At 39.0% G+C, this 26,225-nt stretch overlaps 1 protein-coding gene across 1 annotated transcript in view; it reads left to right on the top strand.

The window, feature by feature from the left end:
* Window positions 1–3,676, top strand: part of igsf11 (immunoglobulin superfamily member 11) — a 130,483-nt gene extending 126,807 nt beyond the window's left edge. Inside the window, exon 8 of the mRNA XM_084717116.1 lies at window positions 1,122–3,676. Coding sequence (XP_084573242.1) covers window positions 1,122–1,677 — 556 coding nt within the window. The 3' untranslated portion in view covers window positions 1,678–3,676. The remainder of the gene's footprint in view (window positions 1–1,121) is intronic.
* The last annotated feature ends 22,549 nt before the right edge of the window (window positions 3,677–26,225 follow it).

The raw sequence follows: 26,225 nt of genomic DNA, 5'->3' as shown, positions 1-26,225 counted from the left end.
CTTCCACCCAAAATTACATTTCATAAAAAACACTATTTATATGAGCAAGGACAGAATAAATTGCAACTTGAAAGTGTTTTTTTAAGCTTTATTTCAAAATATTCACTTTGTTTTTAGTGAAAGTATATCAAACACTTTTCTTATTTTTGATTTTATTAGTGGTAGAATTTGCAGCAATGTTTGTAAATGCTGCATTCAAAATGGTCTCCTCCTCCTCCGTGGCTTGGAGAAAGAGAGAGAGAGAGCGAGAGAGAGAGACATGCAGAGTGAATTAAGAGAGCAGGCAGCATTAGCGAGAACAAAGCAGTGAATCAGAGACGTTATTTTGAGATTGCTTCACAGCAGTTACATTATATAGCACAAATGCACATGTCCACACCTCCACACAACACTGAATCGATCCTCAGTCTGCTCTGTCTGTGTGTGTCTGTGTGTGTATATATCTTTCTGCAGCTCTCACAGACTAAGAGCAGAGGAAAGAGACAGAGAAGGTGATATAACCGTTGGTCACTATATTTTTATAGTCTCAACCACAAAACCTGTGGATTGAATTGACTGGGTGCTACACACCGACCAAGCTGAAGCCAGAAACTTTCCAAATGCAGCAAAGTAATGGGAAAGTGAGATAATGCAGGCAGGGGGCGGGGTCTGTGCAGATACAGCTATGACCACACATTTCTAGTGAGTCATAAGTGATGATTCAGAGGGACTATGTTCATATGAGTCTATACATTATACATAGTATGCCTTAAAAATGTTTTGTCTACAAGAGGTATTTAAATATTTTATATTATGAAATAAATATAATAGCCCTTTTTTGATATTTTGGACAATGTAATGTTACAGTTTTGGTACATGTGTTGCTATTGCATTATTTATTCAGGTGTTGTCTCCACCCATTGTATATTTAACAAGATCCAGAAAGATTTAAGAGCAAAAATGATTAAATAAGTATTATTTGGATTCTTGCAACTTAACTGCATCGAGAAGTTGTTTGAATTTTTAATGCATCATAGAGGATTTGTGCTAAATATTTTAAGATAAACTAATTGGGTGTCTTACTGCTATCATTTCTAATATCACTGACATCTTCACAACATCAACTCATATCTTCTTCACAGAGAAGACGATCTTCCTCCCAAGAGATCATCATCGGTGAAGGCTTTCCATGCAGATGCCTCATCCTCAGAGAATGACACACTGACGTCCACCAATACCTACAACAGCCGCTACTGGCACAACCCCAAACCCAACTATGACACCAACTCCTACACACGCTATAACGGAGACACTCGCCAGACCTTCTCCACTGCTGCTCATGGTGCACACGGACATGGACAGGCCCAGACTACAGGGCAAGGCCACAGTACGGTGGTCACAGCACCAGGCTCAGCCCCGCTGTCCCGCCACGCGCAGCCCACAACGGCAACAACAACATCGTTTGCCAATGGCAGCCACACGCTCCCGCCACCCAAGACTCTGGTGGTGACCACAAACTCTGCCCCATCCCCTCCCACCATGGTGCGCAGCAACGGTTCTGTGAGCCTCAAACCAGTGGTGACGTCCACACACGGGCAGCACACGCACTCCTACGCAGTGAGCCAGGCCACGCTGGAACGGATGGGGGCGGTGCCGGTCATGGTGCCTGCTCAGAGCAGAGCAGGCTCGCTGGTCTGAATCTGATTTGGTAAACTGTTAGCTTTGAGACTAAAGGAGTGTTTGGTTGTGATGTTTGAAATCCACTGATGAAAACCAGACTGAATATGGGCTGAAACAGCCCGCTGCCCTTTACAACTGTGTCTTTCTGTATGTCTCAACCTCTGTATCTCAAAACAAACTGGGACTTTACAGTGCAGAGTTCATTTGATGCCAATTCCTTGATGGATGCGACCCTCCATTTTGTAGAAAAGCACTACATGGAATCTGATCATCCCCTTGTTGGACTGATTTTCCTGGTGGGTGTGTGAACTATTTTTCAACCACTTGGATGATTTCACAAAGCTGGAGTGAAATTTCCTGCAAAACCTGGATTCCCAGATCTCTTTCAGGGCTGGATCATTGTGATGATTGTGTTTTTTTGGACTCAAAGCAACACAAGGCATTTTCATCTTAGTGTGTCCATACTGCATGGTCAGACAGAAGCAAGCTCGGATTCCCACATAAATGCATGTGTCCCTTGTTTTAGGATAACAAATTAAGTCCATATTATTTCTAATCATTTCAGTTGTGATTTTGATTGACAGTAACGATAGTGATGATGAGGATTATGCATTGAAAAAGTGAATGTTAAAATGTCTGTTGAGAGTAAACTAAAGGGTAAAAGTATAAGAATGAAATGGTGTTGGGTGAAATGGCCTTAGATGTTCAGAGAGGGGGGGTTTACTGGGTGCAATACATCACATAATATACTTTACTTCATTGAATGCAAGCATTTTAATTATGTTTTTGCACTTTTCAGAGCAATTTTATATCAAAACTGCTGTTTTATGAACAATAACTCTTATTAATGATATGCTTTACCCATACCACATTGACACTTTCTTGCACAAACAAATTACAGGTGATATTTGAGGATAGCACAAGTGCTTGATTTTCAAAGTAAAACTGCACAACATTTCAAAACAGAAAGCTACTGATTTAAACTTGAACCTGCAGATGGATTATCGTTGTAGTCTTCACTGTGTTCATCCTTGCTGTTGTCCTGATCTGGTTCATGTTACATCAGTGCTGCTTTGAGAAGACGTGGATAAGAGGATGTCTTATTTCATAAATGCTTTATAAAGAGACAAATATATATATTTAAAGGTGATTTTTTTTCCCCTTTGACAAAGACTAACACCTACTGTTTTCTACTGTACATATTGTAACTACAACAGTAGGCTAGATTGTGAATCAAAGAAAATGCATTACATGTCTGAGTGAAACATATTTTACAACTCATGTGTCTTAATTTTAAAATGGCTGTTTTGTTACATTAGACAATAAGCTGGGTTTGATAGACAGTGTTTTTGGTTTCAATGAAGGGATTTTTTTTTTTAATGTTTTTTAATGAGTATTGCCATTTCATCACAACGTCAAGTTAAATACAGGATGGTGTAACATTACTATAAATAATAGACACCTACGCTGTATTTGATAGAAAGCATCACTGTGTTTCTGACCTGCTGTATTTATATTTTAACCAAATCTCACCAGTGGACAGACAGTCTGTTACAGAACCGTAACAGACTGTCTGTTACAGTGTTCCCAAATTTAGCAGTCCTCATTTCTTATCACGCATTAAATTTAATGCACAATACTAATAATTATTGGTAGCTGTGATGCAATATTTGATATTATTTGTGTATTACCTGCAGTATTGAAAAATGTGTTTTATTGTTAAAAGCAGTTTCTCTTTGCATCTGATTACTGAGTTTTAATTAAATGTGATATTTTGGAATTTAAAGTCTTAATTGGACAAATTTATATGCTAACATTACAGAAAATGCTCCAAATTTAACAAAGTCAATCTCATGAATAAAGGTAGATTTCATCCAGATGACTTTGCTGACTTTAAAAACACTTTTTTTAAGTAGGGACAATTAAATTTATGTCTGCAGCCCGTTTCCTAGTAAGTGTTGGATGCACTCAAATACAGTTAATTAAATTAGAAAATAAAAACTGGGATGGTCAGCAAGCTATCTAGAGTGGTATTAACTTTTTATTTTAGACTGAAAACATAACAGAATGCTCTTTAATCCCAACAAACATTTGGATAATATAAGCAATAAATACTAACCAAGGCCATATACTTTTGTGTAAATGATGTCTCTTAATTCAGACATTTATGGATTCTCACAAATAGACCTGCTCTGTACCAGTAAACACAGGTTTCCCGTCACAGATTGTTGTCAATGATGGAGGTCAAACACCAACCAAACAGTAATCCTGAATTTCTCCTGTTTTTTTGCCTGCAATGATGGAAATGGCTTGTAGCTTTTGATATCTATAAAGATGGACGACATGACGCTCCCCAAAAGTAAAGCCAAAACATCTCACCTTGGTGGCTGGCTGCAGTATATGGGCTGAAATAAAACATCAAGGTAATTGCCTAATAAATTTTTCCCAAAGATGATTTCTGTCATTTAAGGCAGCTCATATCACACTGATGTATGTTCAAGTGTTAATTTTCCTGATACGTTTGGCTTTAATTAGTTATTTGATGCAATAACATCACAGTTGACAGATGAGCTCTGTTCATGATTGAGTTGGCTGGCTGTATGGGCGGGACCTTAATACTGCACCTCCAACCTTGATTAATACTGTGCAGACTCTGCGTCTAAACGATGTCACCAACGCCCATATCTGGGATGTTTTGGCTTCATTTTTGTACAGTGAGAGGAAGTAGAGACATGTTGTCTGGCTTTATTTAAAGTCAAACATTTAAACCTGCACCTTTGAAAAATGTATTTACTATTCTATCAGTTACAATATGTACCAGACCAGATCAATCATAAATATATTTCTTCGTCATCATATATTTGCCCATGTTAAAGACACATTTATCCAGCATGTTTCTTCTTTCTTTGTGTCTCCAGGCTTTCTACTGTGTGGTACTATGTGGCAGAGCTACACTGCTTTGGTAGTGTAGTCCACCTGTGGCACACACACACATACACACACACACACACACACACACACACACACACACACACACACACACACACACACACACACACACACACACATTGATTTATAAATACAATAAGGCAGGAAAAGGTCAAATGATCAAAGGTCAGTCATCAACTCCCATTCTTTTTGTCTGACAGTATTTTCAGAGTTAAGTCTTCTGTCTATGTACACTTCACTCATCATTTCTCCAGTGTCCCTTCCTGCCCAAAGCACTAGCTGACACCATCAAAGAACTTCTCGTCCAAGAGCCCTGGTTTTATTCTTCCCAGAGAGAATTTCAGGCTGAAGAGGCTAAACAGAGATTATTTTACTTAGACTCTGCCCTCTGTTTGGAGGAACTATGGGGGAAAGAGAGCACAATCAGTAGAAAACTACTGAGGTTTTAACCCAGATTAAATGAACATCTCATCTTCTACCCTGGCCAACGGTTGGCACGTGGTACACAAGGTGATGTATGGGTTGTGTATATAGATAAATACTGACATGTGATATATTGCCAATAGTAAAACCAATCTGTAAATATGTACAAAAATACATCTTGTTCTTACTGTTGGGTTGAAATGAAATAGGAAAAATAACACTGGAACTTGTAGTGAATAAATATTGTTAATACATTCTAGTTGGCATCCCACTCATTTGTTTGTGTGTTGCATGTTTTGTTTGGCATGAAGATAAAAAGTCCCTGCCACCGTCATGTTTTAAGGTGACAGTAACATTAAGTTGACTAGTTAATTCAGGGCAGGTTCAAATCTAAAGGTGGTTCCTGAATTGAATCAATGCAATGATGAATTATTGTCTCAATTTTCCAACTGGTCTGAGTTGCATTCTCAAATTTAAAATTCAAACCTGGATATCTTTCATCATGGACCACCATCAGATTCAGCTCATGTTTATGATCTGGAGTGTATATCAGCAGACTTTAGAGAACAGCACATATGAACTTCTCATAGGACAGCAGGTATTAAACAATTTAATAATGCATTTCTCACTTCAGCGTCAGTCAAAGTTTGGCCAGTCTAAATTTTGGTAGCAAACATGGTACTCATTGACACGGCACACTGTCTCTTATTGGCTGTCTTGCATGGCTGTCAGGTTAGGGGGTGGACTTACCTAGTCACACAGTGGGTGTTGGTTTGAAAGGGGCGTGCCAAAGTAATTAAAGTGAGACGATGAAGAGCAGGTGTGAGACCGGAAGTGAAGAGAGGTGTTTGTTTGAGTGCTTTATGAGAGGATAGTCAAGTCTCCCCCTTTTCCATGCAAAGTTTTGTTTAAAATGATTGTCTGCATGTTTAATTTTTACAAAACGAACGGTCAATGGAGCAGTAATGAAAAGTGGTGATGGAGCGGTGCTGGAGCAGAGAGGAAAAAGGTGGGCACACACACTTTACCTTTAGTGGTGGCAACCGAAACGCATCAAGGGTGTAAACACTCCAGGGTTCCAGTTTCTTCTCGATCCACCTTTCCTCTCACCCATTCACCTTCCGATCTGCTTCCTCATCTCCCCATCACCTAGTATTCACAAGCATCAACCCTCCCTACCCTTCCTTCATTTCCTCCTTATTTGATCTCATGCATGCCTTTCTCATCACTCCTTCTTGAGTCTCCTGCTTCCCAGCCTCAAACATTTATCACATCCGTTCACCCATCATGAACAACATCATATTTCATATTTCATTAAACCTTTGAAATCACACTATTGGGGCATGGCCCTTAGTGAAACAATAATGAATGTTAAGTAAGATAAATGACACATTTATCTTACACTGAAACAACAGTAAAACATTTTCTTTAGATATCTCCTACTGGGACTTCATCACAAGGAATCTGAATCATTGTACAGTAGTATATAGCCTCATATAAGTATTAAGTACTGTGTAAAATGCACAGATTCAGCATAAATTGTTTCATGTACAGTATGTGGGTATGGACTTCAGGAGGTAATATGAATAACACATTTCAGGCTTTGCTCAGCAAGCTTTCTATGAACTTCATTCATTGAGCCTCTGGTGCTGCTGCAGGCTGTTAAGACAACCATAAAGAAGAGAGCTGTACAGAATAACAATATGAAGAATATGCAAGTGTGCTACTTTCTTCAAGCGCTTGTGCTTTCTATTCCCAAGACAAAAAGTGTAACACTGCAGAAATTAAATGTCTTCCAAGTAAAGTTGCAGATTCGGAACAGATACATAAACAGATATTTACTCTCCATTGCACAAGGACACTATACTGTATAAACCTGATACATCATGTAATTTATGAATTTGGCGATAACAGCGGCTCATAATTATTTGTTTTGTTTTAGGCTATATTTAGGTGTTTTTGTGTGACATTGCTCTATTGGTATTTGGGTGATTTATGCATGGCCATGATCATTTTAACCAGCTCAGCACTTCCTGTAATGTAGAGAAGTAATCTGCAATATCTGGATTGGGATAATGAAGAACTGCAGTTTTAAATTGAACCTGGAGGGGTCAGCGTTTACGCACACATTACAGCCAGGACTTGCAGAAATTTGTTCTTCAATTCACTCTCAGATCCCATCATAATTCGATGAGAGTTCAAGACGGTCAATCCTGAAGCATTTGTTATGAAAAACATATGTATCAAATGGCAGTAGACTGTGTGTTAATGGATTTATTTAAATTCACTTGAATAACAGTTGACTTACTGTTATCTTAATGGTGATGGTTTTATTTCTACTCAAAATTTTCATCAGTATTCCTTAATTCTTCCTCCAACCCATTTCAGTTTTAAGAATCAACAGAGGTGATCTTTGAAAAGGCAGTAGCAAAAAGGGCAATGGATCACAGCTCCTGAGGTTTGTGCTTATTATTTGCACATGACACCACCAATATGCTGTGTGTGAGATATTCTTCTTGAGCAAGCATACTGTGTGTTTTTGCACTAATTAGAGCATTGGGGTTAATTATCTTCTTCTGTTGGAGATCTGAATTATGCTGAATCAAAGGAATCTGTCTTCCAGTATTCTTATTTTCTTTTTTCTTGCACCATGTGTGCTTAATACTATCACACTCTCCATCGCTGATCCCTCTAATACATATTTTGTGGTCAGGTTGCTGTCTGATGGTGGTTAGGTGGGCACAAAAAATGTGTCTTGTATTTTGTGCACAGTAAAAAGTCATTATAACGTTCCCCTACTGCAGGGGTATCAAACTCAATCACAGAAGGGGCCAAAATTTAAAACACAGTCTAAGTCGCGGGCCAAACAGGATTAACATTTATTAAACAGTCTAAAACTGACTATGTTTTATTCAGAAATATGAATTTGAACAGCCAGACTGCAACAACTTTTTCCTCAATAAAATAAATAAGATTTTAATTTTGTTTTTCTTCAGCAATAACAAAGGAAAACGAGAATATTTTAGCTCAGAATATTTAAGATCACATATCCAGGTGGGGGTTATTCACAAAACAGACAGGATCAAGTGTCACACAACAACTCAAACAGATAAAATAAGATGGTACAGAGCAAGAATAGAAATGTAAAAACATTTTTAAGAAAAGCAGTGCACAACAGTTCAAGCTTAGATAAAATCAGGAAAGGCTCTCCGATAAAAGTATGTCTTAAGAAGAGATTTAAAGGAGATCACTGACTCGGCTGTCCTAATTTCCTCAGGCAGTTTGTTCCAGAGCTTTGGGGCCCTGACTGAAAAGGCCCTATCTCCTTTAGTTTTCAGGTGGGCATATGGAACAGACAAGAGACCTCTGCCTGAAGTCATCAGTAAAATCTTAAAATCTATTCTAAAACATACAGGGAGCCAATGTAGAGATGCTAAAACAGGAGTGATATGATCATGTTTCCTAGTTCTGGTTAAAAGTCTGGCAGCTGAGCTTTGAACATTCTGAAGTCTGTTAAAAGATTTTTGGTTCAGGCAGGTGAAAAGGCTGTTGCAGAAATGCAGGCTGTGTCTTTAAAAGATAGTGTAGTGTACAGTAATCTAAGTTATTACAGTAATAGGCTAAATTGCTGACATGGACTCTTGATGGGTACAGAAGGGGATTGTTGACGTAGGTAAATAAAACCAACCTGTGTGAGTGCAAATTCGTCTTTGTGATAGCCTTCTTATTCTATACAATGTGCTTCCCTAACAAATGGTAAAGTGAACACACTGAAGAACAAGATGGGGAGCAAATGAAAGAGAGAAGAGAACATGGCAGAAACCCATTTCCCAGCAGGATGGACAGGTAGCCAGCTACTGAGCTGAATACGGCCAATCAAGCCTCTCCGGTGTGCGAGCTGAATGCGCTATGCTGTTTCTGAGAAATCACTGAGGACATCCATTACACATCCCTGTCCAAAATGTTCCCTCCTCAGTAGTGATGTCTATAGAGCAGCCATCCTGTAATAGCCCTGAGCTGTGGCTCACTGCCTCAGTCTCTTTCTCTCTGTCAAGCCTGTGTGCCTCTGCTGAAATGGCAAAAAAAAAAAAATGAACCTGTATGACAGTCCAGTAGATTTCCAGTTTATGTGTAATGCTTATGCTGGTCATAATCGCACTAAATGTGTTGACCCAAAGCAGTACTGAGATGCACTGACTCCCTTCCACCTGCAAATAAAAGTAGTAGAGGTGTAAGGGGACATCAGTATATCAATCTGTATTGTCATCAGCGTTATGATATGCCTTTATTTTGAAGTTTCAGTGGCATTTTTGTGTCACAATGTCTTGAAAACTGTATTGTGGCATCAGCAAATATCATACTATTATCTGGAGAATCGTTATAATATTATATTGTGTCGAAACTCTTATTTACACCCCTAAAATATCCTAAATAAATGAACATTTTGCAGAAAATGTATACAAATCACCAGCGAGAACAATACTGTAATAAAAGCAAAAATAGCTGAACAAAGTTATGTCCAGAACGTGCATATGAAATCAATCAGAAGAGAGGACTCAATCAACCATATTTAACCTCAGTTAATAGATTTGCAATAAGGTACTGAGCCTGTTAGGGATTGAGTGATTGCAAGTGACCTCATTTGGTAACTGCTTGGCCAGAAGTAGCATTTTTCTAGTATGGTCGTCATTTAGGGCGCCCTGACAACCACCACCCAAGGAGCCAAACCTGTTGTTACCACCTGGGGAGCTATTAGGGGCTATTGTCCACGAGTGCAATTGTTCCTGCCAGTACGTTTGCCGTTCTTTATCACAGACCTTTTGCCTCAGATTCACACGAATATGGCAAGTTAGTGTTTCCTGGTTCCTAAGATGTGACTTTGACTTCTTTGCTACTCTCCTGCCTTCAATTGAACCTGCGCTCCTACTGTATGTCACTTGTTAAATTAACCATAATGGCATCAGAATGCCGTATTATTAGGCCGCTGCCACACAACTTTTGAATTGACAGTCTCCAACCAAAGTTGCACATAGTTTCATTTATTTATTTATTTAGTTTATGCTTCTAAGCCTTCCATACAGCCACTAAACTGACACACACTTGGGAAAAAACAATCTTAAAATGGTTCATCACATAAGAGTTTGGACATGTTATATGGCTATGCTGACTTTCACAGCTTTTTGAAACAAGTCAATCAAATTTTAAGGAAGGAAATGAGAGACAATGAGGAAGAAGGAAAATAAAGAGCACTTTCATCCAATTAATTACTTTTTTCCAAAGCAAATACCAAGGGAAATGTGTTTTACATAATGAACACAATTGAACACGTACTATTCAGTGGCAGAGATGAGAAATGAATGAAAGAAGAGAAGAGAAGGAGAAGCAGCAGTTTTTTGTTTTCTGTTTTTTCTGGTCTAATAGAGTTGCAGAAGTTCTATAGATGTTGTTAACCTCCTGAGTCAGAGGTCAAAGCAGTCCATTTGGGAGAGAATCAGTGGAGAATGGGAAAGAGAAAGAACAGAACAAAACAAAGTGATGAAAACGGATTGAGTACAGTGACAGTCCCAGAGTTTAGAGACTGCCACAGAAAAACAATTTAAACTTTGAAATAAAGTAAGATGAAGTTATTAACTTTGTTTAGTGGGAATGGATAAAAAAAAAAAAGTACAAGTTAAAACCGGACACTGAAACTAAGGAATGTTCTGTAGTCAATGTGGGCAACAGCAAGAATGGAATGATCACTGTCAGTCCCTTAACAACATTCAACATAAATGACAAGCGAAAAAAAAGTCAAATATATCGCCGCAAACTAATGATTACATTATAAACCAGCACAGAAATGCCAAGAATTGCCAATTTGCAATGCGTCACATACCGGTGATTGGTCACTGCCCCTTGACAACTCATATAGGTTGTTTGCACAGTGAGGAGGTGGGATGGATGGAGGGCTCAAACAAACATAGGACTTTCAACATAAGTAAAAGTTGTAAGGCAAATAACGTTACATGCATCTTTTGTAATGTGACTTAAGTTTTGTAAGGTGTTTCAGTGACATTGTTGTGGAAGTTTCCACAATAAAACAAATTCAAATAAATTGTATGTATGTGATGAGTTGGTATGAGAAGTTTTACCAACTAAAAATAATTTAAAAAAATCAGGAATGTGGTGATCAGTCACCATCTTGACTTGTCATTGATTACAGTTCAGTGTACTTTTGTAAGTCTGTATGCGTGAGCTAGAAGTTACAAAATACTGCTTGCCTAGTTGTGGGTGGTCATTACATATGTATATTACATTTCCCCCTTCACATTTGCATTCCAACGTAGTTGTCTGCTTGTTTTGCCATGCTATAAATGTATTTTTGGGTTTTTATTTTCATATGAATGTCAAACATTTTATTGTGCAAACTTGTTTTGTGTGAAAGTATGCCATAAGTAATATGGCCTCGCCTTTATTTGGAAGTAAGAGAGAAAAGATGGTGGCATATAGAGAAACTCATTAAAGTGATCTACAGTCTCTCTGATGTTTGCCTTGAGACCAACAGTGAGAAACAGCCTGTGGGATCAACTGACCCTGCCATCCCTCTGACGTATCACAATGTACTATAAATGGGAAAATGAACCAAATATGTATACTGTGAGTGGAATAAGACACAAAATAGGCATAAAGACACTGATATGCTCTCTCTCTCTCTCTCTCTCTCTCTCTCTCTCTCTCTCTCACACACACACACACACACACACACACACACACACAGAAATTCAAACAGTAATTCTTAAGATGTGCTGCACTTTGCTTCTGTCTCATTTAGCTCAAGGCACCATATCAAAAATTCACAGCACTAAGAATAAAGGCATTGTGTGTGTGTGTGTGTGTTGAAATATTTAAGTTTGCACAGTTACGATCAGTCAGTGTGCTCTTGTCCCCTTTTTCCCTTGGAAGTGTGCCATCCTTGAACTGAGAAGCACCTGATTCATCTGCACTGCTGCAAAATGCACAGAAAGCCCTGTTTCATATGCACATAACTGGTCTACTGCTAATATAGTAAGGAAGAGAGGGATTGCCTGACCTGAAAGCAACATGAAATTGCTGGAGTCTAAAGAAATTGTTCTGTCACGTATTAAATAGAATAGAAATAGGCAGGAATAGAAATATGGGATCAGATCTCCTAAATGTGGCATAAAATGACTGAGGGAAACTGCAGAGACTTCAAAATAAGACAGGCAATTTGACATGAAAGCAATGAAATTACACATAAAAGTGATTTGTGGCCAGTGAAAGAATGACTAGAAGATGAGATATAGTGCTTTTAATGATCCAACATTTTCTTGTGGTGCAGCTTTTTAACCATGGTGCATGCAATGTTGCAATGCAATCATTCTAAGTGAAATTTCAGGTGTGACACTTCCAAATAGATGATTCAATAGTTCTCTAAAACTTCATGTTTCTTCTCTCATTGGTTGTACATGTGAGGTAAGTGTCGCTGTGTCTCCAGAGCTCAGCATAAACATTTGTTAATGATAAGCAGTATCTCAGTCGGGTGGTTTGGGTGGGCACGGAATAAAGACAAATACACTATCAAACCTCAGACTGGGCCAAGCATGAACAATGTTAAAGTTTTTAATGATATTTTTTCACTGTGAGATATGTTTTGCATCTCTGTAAAGCGAGTGAGAGAATCTTCTCTTGGTACAGTAACACCCTTTTAATGAAATGCATTTTGTGAGACAATTCAAGTGGGATCAGTACTGCCTCCATCTTATCTTTAAGTTTTGGGGTGGTCTCAGTCTTTTCTTCCACCGCGTTCTCTCACTGCAAAAGCCTCCACTTACACTGAGAAGAAAGACAAAAGGATGATTGCATTGCAGAGAAGGGAGTTTATTGCAACTGCACGATGGAATCAAATTTAATCCTCATTTCAAGACCTTCCTACCTGTCACATAATCACTTTTCCAGCTGCTAACAAAGACTGTTCAGCTTCTCCCTCAGTGTCTAATCTCAAAATATTTATTTCTTTTTCTGTCTTCTTTCTATCATTTTACAAGCGGCCATATTGTATTTGTCTGAGGAGTAGAGAAAAAAGAATGTGGTGGACAATATGTCTATTTAGGCTATCGTTGAAACACTCCTGGGGGAAACCTAAGCACCATTTAACTGTTCAGATCCCCAGATCTATGATATTAGTTTAATATTTCTAAAAAATTAATTAACTTGTGTTTTTTGTTGAAAAAAGGCCTCTGAAGACTATTATTCATCATTTTTACTATTAGGTGTATTCTTATGTTCAACTGTGTTTGGAAGGGTTTTTTTGAATAATCTTTTTTTTAATTTTGATTGTTAGTAAGATAGAGTGACAGGAACAACACAGTGAGTGTTTATTACAAAGCAAAATAATCAGCAGAGACATTTGGGAGTCTATCTCCTCTTTCTAAGCCAGTTTTCTCAGGGAAAGGAAAAAAGTTTTCCCTGCTCAAGAGCAAAAACAGAATTAAAAGAGAGTGACGTTTGATTTACATTTCCTAGGTGGCCTGAAAACAACAAAAACAAATGAATTATATCAACTTGAAAGGTGATCTATCAATTTTCTGTTCACAACTTGTTGTTCCCAAGTGACCAAAAATCAGTTTAATTAGTGTAGATTTAAGGAAGGTGTGGAGTCTTCACATTTTCTTTTTCACTCACTGTCTTGGACTTAAGTCTGCAAATGCACTTTTGTGAAACTCATCGGTTCATTCCTGAACTCTTCGTCCTTTTTCATGATCATCACTTTCAGCTGCTTCGCCTGCTCCAACACCTTCCTTGGATTTCATTCGGCTCAGTATCTGCTCTCGGTTGTCCCAGTGTGCCTTGATTTCTCTCCAGGTGTTCTCATCTGGCAGAAAGGCAGCTCAGATTCATTCTGTCACCTCCTCCCAGGCAGCTCCAATCTCGTTTTGGTCCTTCCAGAAAGTTCAAACACTGTCTTCATCTTAATGCAGAGACTCTCCAGAGACAAGTTGGCTTTTCCCCCCATATCTCTGTTTAATTTTTCTTCATTGTTCTTACACTTACTGTCAACCTGTTCTTGTCTGGATTCAGAATTCACTTGTCCAAAAACCCTCACTTTGAGAAAACCTTTCCCAAAGATAAACTTAAAACTACAAATTCTACAATTTTAGATTCATGTCATGTTAAACTTGTTAACATGCAGTCATATTACTTCTTTTCAGTCCAGTCAGTGGTATTAGCAGCTGCTAACATTATTTTTTTTATAGACAGATGTCCTTGGGAAGTTCTACTTGTCTGACTCTGTTAATGTTGGAAGCTCCATAATAACTCTCAATGACAATCTCACATAAACTTTCACCATGATATCGAGGAGTGAATCGAAGATGCTTTATAAATATAGACACTCTCAGTTAGGAGAACTGCATACGCCAAAAAAACAACTGAACAGGGAACAGGAGACTTGACAACATGGTCAACTCCAGCATCCCAGACAATCGAAGCGTCACAAAAATTTCTCCAAGGACTGAGAGCATTAATAAACAAATGCAGAACAGCTGCGCTGGCAGGTGGCAGGTGACACAGTCAATCACGTAATGAGGAGAGCAAGAAGCTCTGTGGAACCAGCGAGCCTGTTGAATAAACACTGAACAAGCGCAGACAAGGGATACAGACAGCCGGAGGCAGAAGTGAAGTGAGAAGGCAGATGGCGCTGGCATCACCATGACATTAATGCAGTGACTCCATATCCCAGGGCAAGGTGTTTTGTTGCCTGAGTGAGCAGCGTTGGTAGAAGTTCTAACTGGACCTTCCCTCATTTTGACACTGTGGGGTTATTTTTTGATGGGTTGTTGATGCCCAATCACTTATTCAGTGGACTGGTCAATAAATTGGCTGTTATCCTTGAAAAAAGGAGGAACTGGCAGAAAACAGACTGACATAAATATGCAAAGAAGGGTTAGCGGTATCAACCAGAAGAATGGGGCCAGAATTTGATACAATGCAGGTAATTTACTTTACTGCAACAACTGATTTTTTTTTTTTTGTTTGTTTCTGGGAGGCGGGGGCTGCTTGGTGGCGTAAACAACATTGACATATGGTCACCTTGAACTTGTCAGCAAAAAAGTTGTTTATTTACGCATCGAACAGTTGGGAAGCAACATTTTCACTCATTTGGAGCGTTTCTGTCCACCTGGTAAATCTAAGTCCAAACTTTCTACCAACTCCCAAGGGAAATATCTGGCTCTTTGGCTGCTAAATGATCCAGTGTGTTCAGGAAGTTGCTTACTTTGTTTGGTGGTGAGCAGGTAATTTACAGCAGGTTTTCAAAACTTTTTCCACTGAAAACAGCTTCCTGCTGTGGATGAAAATAAGGCCAGGAAAGTGGTAAGAGTGAAACAAAGCAGTTTTTGTGACAGGTGTTATGCTGACTTCTGCTTGACTGCCAAAAAATGCACACAGGCAAAGCAAAAAGTACCAGATGCTAAAATGATTCTGAGGGCAAAGTATTGTTTAGTTTAAGTCCATACTTTATGAACACTTAGAGTCAGGATTAAGTTATATCACCCACACACGTTTTAGTCTGCTTTGGCTTAACACTAGGGATTTTATGTAACATTCTTCCCAACTGAAACGAAACAGGATAGATTTCTAAGTAATAAGTTCTGCCAAATGCATCCACCCCTTAATTCATTTATTTATATTTCAACTTATTTAACCACATAAGTTAACAGAGTCTATTCTCACATGCAATGACAACCCCGCCAAGTGGCTGAGACAAGTTTCTGTCCTGACATGTACTATTTACTTTTTCAGTGCAGATTTTTGGCCAACTTGGTTTGACAGTGTGAATTTCACACTTTCCCGCTCCCAGTGAGGAGGAGATTTAATTCTCAGCAGCTAATAAAAAACAGCTTTGCTAAATAATGCATCTCTATTTTTTCAGAGATCTACACGTTACCCAGCAGCTACAATCCTGCCAGTGGAAAAACGCATTCACCCCTTCACACTCAACAAGGTCTCTTCAAATCAAACACACATCAACACATATTCTGCTCTTAAGTGAGCAACATGATTTTGGAATAATAGACTTACTGAAGAGTTCAGCCAGGTTGAAGAAGTCTTTCTATGGTCTACTAGGTACAATTTGAGACTTTTTCCACCCTTGTTGGTGGGTAACATGGCTCATAATATAACTCCATAAGGGGTAGGAGCACTGTTTTAAGAGTATGAGAAAGCTTGGTTTAAGAACTAAAAAGGAGCAGGGGAGAGAAAAAAAACAAATGACAATAATTTCTGTTGCTCTTGGAGATCATATATCATTATACAGTAATTAAGAAGGCATGTAGGCATAATAAAATATACTGTATTGCAGGTATGAGTTAACAAATTAGAACATACAGTAGGTTATTTGCTAACACTGTTTGCAAATATACTGTCGGGACTGTTTCCAGCTATGAGCTGAGCTCTGCCCCTGCAGGGTCTCTGTCCATGGTGCTGAACCAGAGGCTGGAGAAAGCAGTGGTGTTTCAGACATATTACAGTACAGGGTATGTAGTACACACAGCAGCATACAGTAGTTTCTCTCTATTCACTATCCAAGGACTGTGGTGCTGGATGAGAAGCAACATCAATCCATTACTGTAGTTCAGCTCAGTTCAGTATGTCAGTATTTAATGTTCTCCTTGGACCTCCTTCACACATACCAAAAATGATGATTTCCTTTATATGGGCTGACACAAAATGCTTATGCAAAACATTGGATTTTTTACCCTTTCCACCCTGTTGACAGAATGAAATTAGGTAATTTCACCTACACTAAGTAAATTTCTCAGAGTGCTTTGATTTGTAAGCAAGTGTGAAATTGAACGGACTGCTAAATTCACCATGATAACTGCCTTATAACCACTTTTCTTAATCACTAAAAAAACAATTTCACACCGGGAAATGAATTTTATTTGTTACCATGCAGACACAATAAATTTATATTTATTGTTAACAGAGGATGAGCTTTTTAAAAGTGTGGGTAAAATGGTATCATAGTTCTTACACAAGCCTTGCTTTGAGATGAGACACATTTCCTCATTTGCTTTTACTTTAAGGTTCTGAATTTGTAAAGATAACATGCATATACACATATACACACAAACAGAAAGATAGAATAGTGGTAGCATCATGAATAATTTATGAAAACATGCTGTTTGTATGCTAAAAAAGCTCTGGAAGGTCTGATCTGTGGTTGTTGCAGTTTTGACTTCAACATCAAACCAGACTTAAACCATGATTGGGAGTTATCAGTATTGCATTACTGGCTTCTCAGACTTTCACATTATTCATTACATTTATTGATTTAATTCCATGCACTTTGTTTCTTTTCTCCTCTTCCCCCTTTTGGACATCTTTAACTACAAATAGAGTAAAGAAATATTTTGCCAGACTGATGACCTCTTTAGCAAAGTCGTCAAGCTGAGACTGGACACAAAGAGGTCAGTTGAAAAAATCCTTGCTGCAAAATGAACTTTAGTAAAGAAAAACTTTACAAACATGCAAAAACATTCACAAATTCAGCTGCATTGCAGAACAACTGTTTGGACTCTCCCACCCTCTGAGGCTGTTATTAAAGCTGGTTACATGTACTTTCTCTTGGCAGAGTGACACAGCCTTTATCTGTTCTGAATAATTCATGGCTCGCGCTACAGTCCTCGAACATTTACAAACTGATTGATTGCAAATGTGCACTGCTACTGTACACAGTGTTCTCTGAGCAGTGTTATGCCATTCTCTTATGCTATCTGAATTATTAAGTGTTGGAAAATACATCGCTGTGTTCTGCCGTCTCTAAACTACTATACATTCTCCTTAAGGGACCCAGGAAAAAGACACCCCTACACAAACAATCCTAAAGTTGTTTTGCATTTAAGATTAAGACAAAATTGGAATTGTTACCCGCAAATATGTGTTGAGCTTCTCGAAGTGTAACATATTCTAGAAACCTAAGTTCAAATGTAAATGCAGGACAGGTGCAACAAATCACTGACACACTGTCCAGTAAGCCAACCCAATTTGTGAATCCATCCATCCATCCATCTTCATGTCCTCACCCTGTCATTGGAAGTGAGGACAGTTATCCTGTAGGGAAATCTTGCATCACATCCAAACAGAGTGAAAATACAGCCCAAGTGGGTCCATGAGGCCAGAGCTGTCTCTCAGCAGAGTCAGAGAGAGAAAAGGTCAGGAGAACCCAGAAGCTGGAATTCATACACTATGTAAGTTCTTCTGTGAATGGTACAGCTTGTTTTTCTCCTTCCTAAACCTCAAAAAAAAGTTTCCTGCTGTATGTTTCCAGTTGACAGTTGATTTGATTCTTGGACTGAACCAGCATACATTGGCAGATGTACCTGGACTCCAACAGAGACAGTAATATTTACAAATCAGCATTCCCATCTAGATAGTTTTGGTGTGAGAAGATTTGGAGATATCGATTGTGGAGTTGTCTTCCTTCTTCTGAATAAAATAGTAGACACTTAGCTTGTGTGCTCAAAGTGCTAAAAAATACATTTGAAAAATTCAACACCAGTGTATCTTTTCAGAAATACAAACCCAGTTACTCAAGATAATTCACAGATCTAGTTGTGAGCAGTTTCATGTAGAAACTATTTTCTTTCTAGGTAGAATCTTGGTTAGAATCTACCAGAGCTTTGTTCTTTTTGCAGAAGAAGAAAGTGGAGCTGCTGTCTTTGTACAAGAAAGATTTTTTTTTTTACCTAAATGAACTGCTTACAACAAAGCCTGTGGATTATCTTGAGTAACTGGGTCTTGATTTCTGGAAAGAGACATTACTGTTGAGTTTTTAAAACATATTTCTTCAGTACTTTGACTAAGACAAGCTAGTTCCATTATTTTCAAGGGGAGGCAGACATCTCTACAGCTCAAAAACTCTGCAGCTCACACCAAAATGATCTAGATAGATGAATGGCACTCCAGGCAGCTGGAAAAATATGTATTTTTGATTTTGAGGCGAAATGTCCTTTTAAGTGTCCATCACTGTGTCCACAAGGAAGCCTCCTGGTCCACATGCCTGTAAAAAAAAATCAGATCAAAGTCTCTGCTGAAACACTGTATGGCGCAGAAGAAGAGAAACATGTTAGAAATGTTAGAGCTGATACTTACATAAAAGCTCTCTTGTACTTTTTTAAGTGTCAGTGTTTTGCTCAAGGGGCCCTCAGCAGCACCGATAACTCAGCAACTGAAGATCACTGAAAATCACTTGGTTTAAGTAAAGATTCTCAAGTCTATTGGATCTATTGGATAGCCCAAATTTTAAATCACATGTGGAAAACATGGCTGAAGAGCAATGCTACGGTTTGTACTTTTCAATTTAGCCAACTATTTCTGAATTACTTTTCTCTGTTGCTGTCCTCCAGATTTAAATAACTGCCCCTTGTGGTGGAGCTGGCAGAAAAGCTGCCTCACAACTTTGTTTGATAACCCACTTAGGAGGTGAATATACAAGCTGAGGTTACAAAGGTGAGTCTTGGGGCTGTAAGTTCTCATGAGAAAGAGATTCAAGTGCAAAGCGTGTCAACAATATTAAAAAAAAAATGTCCATCTTTAATTTTAGTAATTACTTTTCAACATTTCTACTTGGTAAAAGTGAGGACATCCATCTGGCTGACTTCAGCTTGCAGCAAAAATTAATTGGATTTTTTCATTAATATTTTGGGAGCATACACACCATGCAGACTTCTGCATTTATCAGTCTGTAGTAACTTATGCCACTGAATAACCTGACTTGCACTGAATTGCCATCATCATGACTGCTGTATGCTTCAGACTGACTGAACCAAAACATTTATAGCCTGACAACTTTGGGTCAACAACCTCTACAAGTCTTTGAACCAGGGTCAAGAGTGTCCTGGCTGCAGAGTATCAGATGAATCAAGCAATGCCTGGCGGTGATGAAGTATTTCTCGCATGGTTGTACTGACAATGGCAAAGCTGTATTTTACAATTTCCTGCTTGCTGTAGACTGTAACATGATACAAATTGTAATGCCCCTGAGATTATCAGCAACAACTGCACAATTCCACATTCACAAATGTAATTTTTTGCAAACAAAGAACCTCAATTCCACTGCATTTATGAAGGAAATTGAACAACATATGTAAATGATTTCTTCCTCACAAGAAAGCTCTGAATGTATGTAATATTTTTGAATAATTAAAGTGAAGTTATTGTCTCTATTCTCACATTCTATGTCTGATTTCTACTTGATTTTATGCTAGGTTTGGTGGTTTTGCTGTCCTTTTTTCCGTTTGATTCTGCCCTTTGTTTTGTTTTTTGATCTCTTCATCTGTATGTATGTATGTATGTATGATGCCTCTGATGTTGTCCTTTGATACCATGGATGTTTTGACGGATTGAAATAAAAAGTAAGTGAAGAAAAAAAAGAGATCATCAACAAGAAACAGAGAAAAGCTGTTCTGGTGCCTGACAAATCCCCAAACTCTCTTATAACACTAAACAGTGCTTAACAACAGGGCCACTTTAATTATTTATGGGTTGCAAATCATTTGGTAGTCATCAATGAATATTTGATTATGTAAGATAACCAAGTTAAACGGTATTTTATGAAGATATTCAACATAAACCAGAGCAAATGGTCTGATTCACAAATAGAAATCTACAAGTATAAATAATAAATGACTATGTAAATGATTAATTATGTCATCCATATGTCTTGTTATGGAATCATGATTTGGACAGTATATTGTTGACCTGATTTCTTCTTTCTTTTGGAACACTGTTTTTTCCCCCTTTATTAGAAAAAATGACAAAAACAAACAATGTTCCCCCTTTCCCTGACACTTCCCACTGACACAAAAACAAAACACTAACAATAATGGTTAACTAACTAAATCTGAATGAATGACAAACCCACAAAAACAGCAACAACACAGCAGTACCAAAATACAAACAAAAACAAGTAATTCAAGACCCTAGCTTCCTGCACCTCCACCTGCTTATTTATTTTATTTGAAAAATTATTTTATTGATTGAATTGCTTTTGATTGATTGTATTGAGTCCATAATCAGAACTGCATCCATGGCAGCCTTTATTTTTATTCATAGCACTGGTTTGTGTTGCATTTTGAGGAATTTTGAGGAATGGTTTCCAGATTTCCTCAGAAACATTTTGCTCTCACTGTGCAGGTTATCTTCTCAAAAGCATGCATGATGCCAATTTGTTAATCCATTCTTTGATGCTTGGTCTATTTGTTTTCTTCCAGTAAAGAGCAATACGTTGTTTGGTATGCAAAATGCACGTCTTCAAGTGTGCATACTTACTTCCTTAGTTTAAATTAAAGTTTTAGGTTTGAGAGGAACCTTCACAGAGGTAATTCTGTTCACCACATGCTTTACTTCTTTCTAAAAATCCATTATTTTACTACATTCCCAAATTCCTTTACATTCATTGCATTCTACACACGTAGTACATGTGATTATTGACCCGATTCTAAACAAATCAGGCCTAACTAATCGTGGAATAGTCTTGTTGTCCCTTATCAAATTTAATAACGAGACAATGAGACTCTTTTAACTTATGGTAATATATTAGACGTCAGGGAGACAGGGGGACTATTGTTATCAACTTTATGGAACACATTAACAATATTAGTCAGGATAGGCTCCTTGAAAGATATCTCGCATGGCAGGAAACCTCAATTAACCTTGATTTATTCCAGACGCGCTCTTCAAAACCCCACTGAGACACCAGACTGCTATAATGTGTGGAGTGGCTCATTGAGCTCGGCTCATAATGAACGGCAGTTTGAGCTCTGCCTGTGTACAGAGTCTCCTTTTTCTCTAAAACGCTAGATGGCAGTGCAGGCCAAGCTATGAGCGCACAGCAGCTCCACAAGAGCGCGGTCAGGTCCAGTGTTGGGTTCCCAGGCACCTGTGCGGTTCGCATCGGCTGCTGCTGCTGAGCTGTTTCCCTCCGAGGCGTTATTCCCTGAGGATAGCTCTTTACCTTCGAGCTCAAGACATTACCTGTGGACTGGACACCGACCCTCGTCAGGAGCCCCAAGTTTCGTGGAGCTGTTGGAGCCGATTAAAGATCGCCATGCATTACTTCTGGATATACAGCGTTTGGATCCCCGGAATTGCTTTCCTCTTCGGATTTCAAGGCAAGAATCTGCAGTTTCATTCATTTCTGTTTTAGATATCAGGGCGATTTTAACAGATTACAGTTTATGTCTAGTAATGTGGTATGGCGCAGTTTGGAGTCCTTGGGGATTGTTTGGAGAAATGTCGCGCGTCTCGACATGCGTGCTTAAAATATCAAACCGTGCTTTTCTGAAACAATCAGCCAGCCGGGAGTAGCACTCATTTGCAAAGTTAATATACAGCTCTGCAAAAAATTTAATACACCAGCCTTAACTCATCATTTTCTTATATTTGTAGGTATATGTTTGAGTGAAATTAACATTTTTATTTTCTTCCTTAAACCAATGACAACATGTTTCCCACACACTGACTCGAACAGACACTAAAATGGGTTGGCTGCCATACATGTAGACGTGCTGATTTGAGAAAATCTGGACTGGTCTCTAAACTGTTTTCCAGAGCTTTATAAGTTAATGTATGTGAGAGTTGGAGGAGCAGCACATCTGACTGATGGTGGAGTCTGCCTTCGTTTCTCGAAGGGAGAGTAATTGAGTAATTGAGATGAGCATGTGACTGTGACAGACAACAATCTGTTGAATTTTGTGAGTACCTCATGCAGGCTGCTGCAGCAGCAGCCTCTCCTCCTGTGAAGGAGAGAGCTGTGCAGGCAGATGGCTCTTCTGGCAACTGGCTGCTTTGTCATTTAACGTCATCAGCTATTATTTTATGTATTTGCTGACATGATGTTGGTCAGGTTGCTTCAAAAGATTGCTGGTCAGCCCAGTATTGAGATGTGGCAACCAGTCGCTGGTCATGTTGTCTGAACAAGCCGAAACTGCTGCTGCTGTTTTATGTCTAACTGTTTATGCTGGTGGTCAACAATAAATCAACTCTAAGACCTAATCTGCTCAGTAAAGCAAAGACCATTAAAAACTAACAGTGAGGAGGAGTGAGGACTGCAGCTGACCCTGATTCGTAGCCTCAATATGTAAAAGAGCAAATTACCTTTGAAAAACAGAAATTCAAGTCATTGTGACATTTTCGTTTAGTCTAAAGGCTCAATTTCTTCCCCCTTTACACATGAAAATAGATATGTTTGTTAAAAACGATGTAACCATCACCGCCCACATTCTTGAGGGAGCTCCTCAGGGTCAAAAGTTATCCCAAAGAGGAAGACAGCTCAAAAGTTTCTTCTGCAACAGATCTTGCTACACAGAAAGAGGTTTTAATAATGTATCTCTTGGGGAGGAGGTGAAAGCAGAGGCAGCGGTGTAGACTGCGGTGGTCTGTGCAGCCATTAAATGCATTGCAACATGTCACTAAGTAAATGAAAATGAATGTCATTTCCAATACTCAGATTTTTAAAACTTCCTCAACATGTCCTGTGGTTATGTCTCAATCGAACTATTGGCCACACTGCCCACACGACTACCAGAGGTACTGCTCCATTTCGTTCATGTCCGTAAGCTCTCAGAAAGCATGCACAAATGTGGACAAAATGAATGCAGAGCCCAGACAGAACGCCCTGTCTGTATCAGTATATATTTAGCAGAAATAAGCCTCAAGTCTTATTTAGTCTAGACTGGATCTCTTCTCTTTTCATTTACACACTCTGGCCTCCCAGATCTCTTTTCACTCCACCATGACTGTACTAATAGAGCTGATTTGGCCGATCTCAGGCAGCTGAGACTTGAATCAATTAGCTTCTTTTGTCTCCCACAGGAACACACCACCTAGAACAGCACACACCCTGACCAAGCATATTGGATTCACTTTAACACTGCTCAGATGCTGGCGGGAAGCCTGGATGGTGTGAAGTGCCAGATGGGGAGAGGGAGAGAGAGAGTGTGTGGGAGACAGTGTGAGGAGGGAAAGGATGGAAAGAGAGAGACTGACGGTCAGTGTGCAGAGACAGACCAGAGAGAGGAAAGAGAAGACAAATAATTAAAGTGAGTTGTTTTGTTTAGATCTGTAATCATATATCAGCAGAAAGTGAAGCTCCAGCATCCTCTCTGTGTTTCACTGTTTTGTGCCACATGTACACTAGGTAATGCTGTGAATTGTTTTACATGATAGGAATGACTAAATCAGTGTCTGGTGATGTGTCACTCAGAGAACCACGTCAGATGATGAGAGGATGACAGCTGTAGATTTTGTATGTCAGAGCTTAATTACATCTGAGATTCATCAGCTGCTACTGCTTCCTGCTGCTAGCTGTGGTTCGGTCTTCACCTTCTACAGCTCAGCAGCTCATCCACACACACACACACACACACACACAAACACACACACACTGTGGACTCTGTCTTATGCTCGGTGCAAAGTGGCACAGCTGTCATCGTTATTTTCTGACTGATTCAGTTGTCATTTTCATGCCCAGCACCCACATTTTGAAGGTAACAAATCTACTTGCGCCCATAGATGTGTTGGTCTTACTGTGAAGTGTGATCAGGTGCATTGTTGGCGCATTGCCACCTTGAGGCAGCAGAAAGTGACTTTGCCATTGACCATCAAAAACCTGACCTAATGTGAATGGCGCAGTATATTTCCTCTATCCAAAGGACGCATAATTCACATAGTAAGATGAGCCTACACCACACATACAGATCACTCTCTTTTTTGGGCACTGCAGTTTAGGTGTGGGTCATAACAATTAGCATTCTGATTAATAGCGGATGGGCTGCAGGTGGGTGAAATATGGTGAAGATTGAGGAGAGATGCCATGCACATTTATGCACAAGGTACAGCAGCTATAACCGCACTGATTGTTTAAATCCTACAGGATTGTAGTTTAGCTGCTTAAATCTGAGCCATGCTGCTCAGCCTACATGAACACAGACAGGCGCTTCAACCTATCTCACCTACCTATAGCCCATCCGCTAGTAATTAGAGCGTAAATTTTTATGACCTGACCCTCAGACTGCAATGCAGTGCATCACTACAAGTGGATCATCTCAGAATCCCCTTTTAGCTTCTCTAATTTAATTTAAATATCAATGTGCAAGAGGTGGTGCACGTGGCTCCTAGAGGGAATGGGAGATGACACTGATTGTTGACCGACTGACCGTGTTAATAACCAAGTTGGACATGCCGTAAATGCACCCATGGCATGTGCTTTAGATTGTGTGCTGTACATCATCTAATTAGAGCAGTGTGTGTCTGCATGTTTGTAATACTAAAGTTACTGTGAGCTTTGTGAGAAACAGGATTTCTTGGGATAAACCAGTCAGATGGAGACCTTTGACTCTGTGTTACTTTTCTGATCATTGCATATTTTAATGGCAGGCTGTGCTTACATACACACACAAACAAACTATAAAGAAAAGAAGCATGAGTGTGTGTCAGAGTTTAGATTCAACATGTATTTAAACCACTGAGGTCCTCTGAGTTGAGGAGCAAAGTGATATTTAATGACTGTTTTAGTGTGGAGGATCAAAGTGTCCTTGTCTTCTCTCTCTGGCTGCAGCTTTAAACAGGTGAAGTGCTGTATAGGTTGTGCTTCAGTGAGTCTGACATCTTTTAGCTGTCAGGGATTCAACCTCCACCTCTGGGAGCCTTTGACAATATAAAGATGTCAGTGAGGAGGATGATTTTCTTCTTTCAGACTCAGACTGAGCTAGAAGTTGTATCTGGATGTGGTTATTTATCAAATATGTGGTTATTTTTCAGAGATTATCACCCCCAATCTGGAAACAAAATTAAATGTATCTATGATCTAATATGATTTGTTGATTCGATTCCAGAACCTTGTAAACTCATGAATATTGTCTCTTTGTTTTTCATCTGGGTGCTTGTTTTCTTTCTCTGTCAGTAAATCAACACTCTCAGCCTTACAGAAGGCAGTGACGTCCCTTTTCTTCTAAAAATATGCATCTGCCCACTGACTGAAACCAAGCTGGGACTTTTTCTGTGTCACTTAACTGGAACTGTACTTTTCAAAGAGCTGCTTTAATGCTTTGAACTGTTCAGTCAGGGTACCAGAGACTTCCTCTCATGGTTACATTAATTCATTAGGACAAATTGCACAATGTAATTTTCAT

This window comes from Lutjanus erythropterus, chromosome 4 (assembly GCF_056507025.1).
Source record: "Lutjanus erythropterus isolate fLutEry1 chromosome 4, fLutEry1.hap2, whole genome shotgun sequence".
NCBI classification, from domain to species: domain Eukaryota; kingdom Metazoa; phylum Chordata; class Actinopteri; order Lutjaniformes; family Lutjanidae; genus Lutjanus; species Lutjanus erythropterus.
Note: the sequence above shows the minus strand (reverse complement) of the source record. Positions and strands in the feature narration are given on the sequence as shown.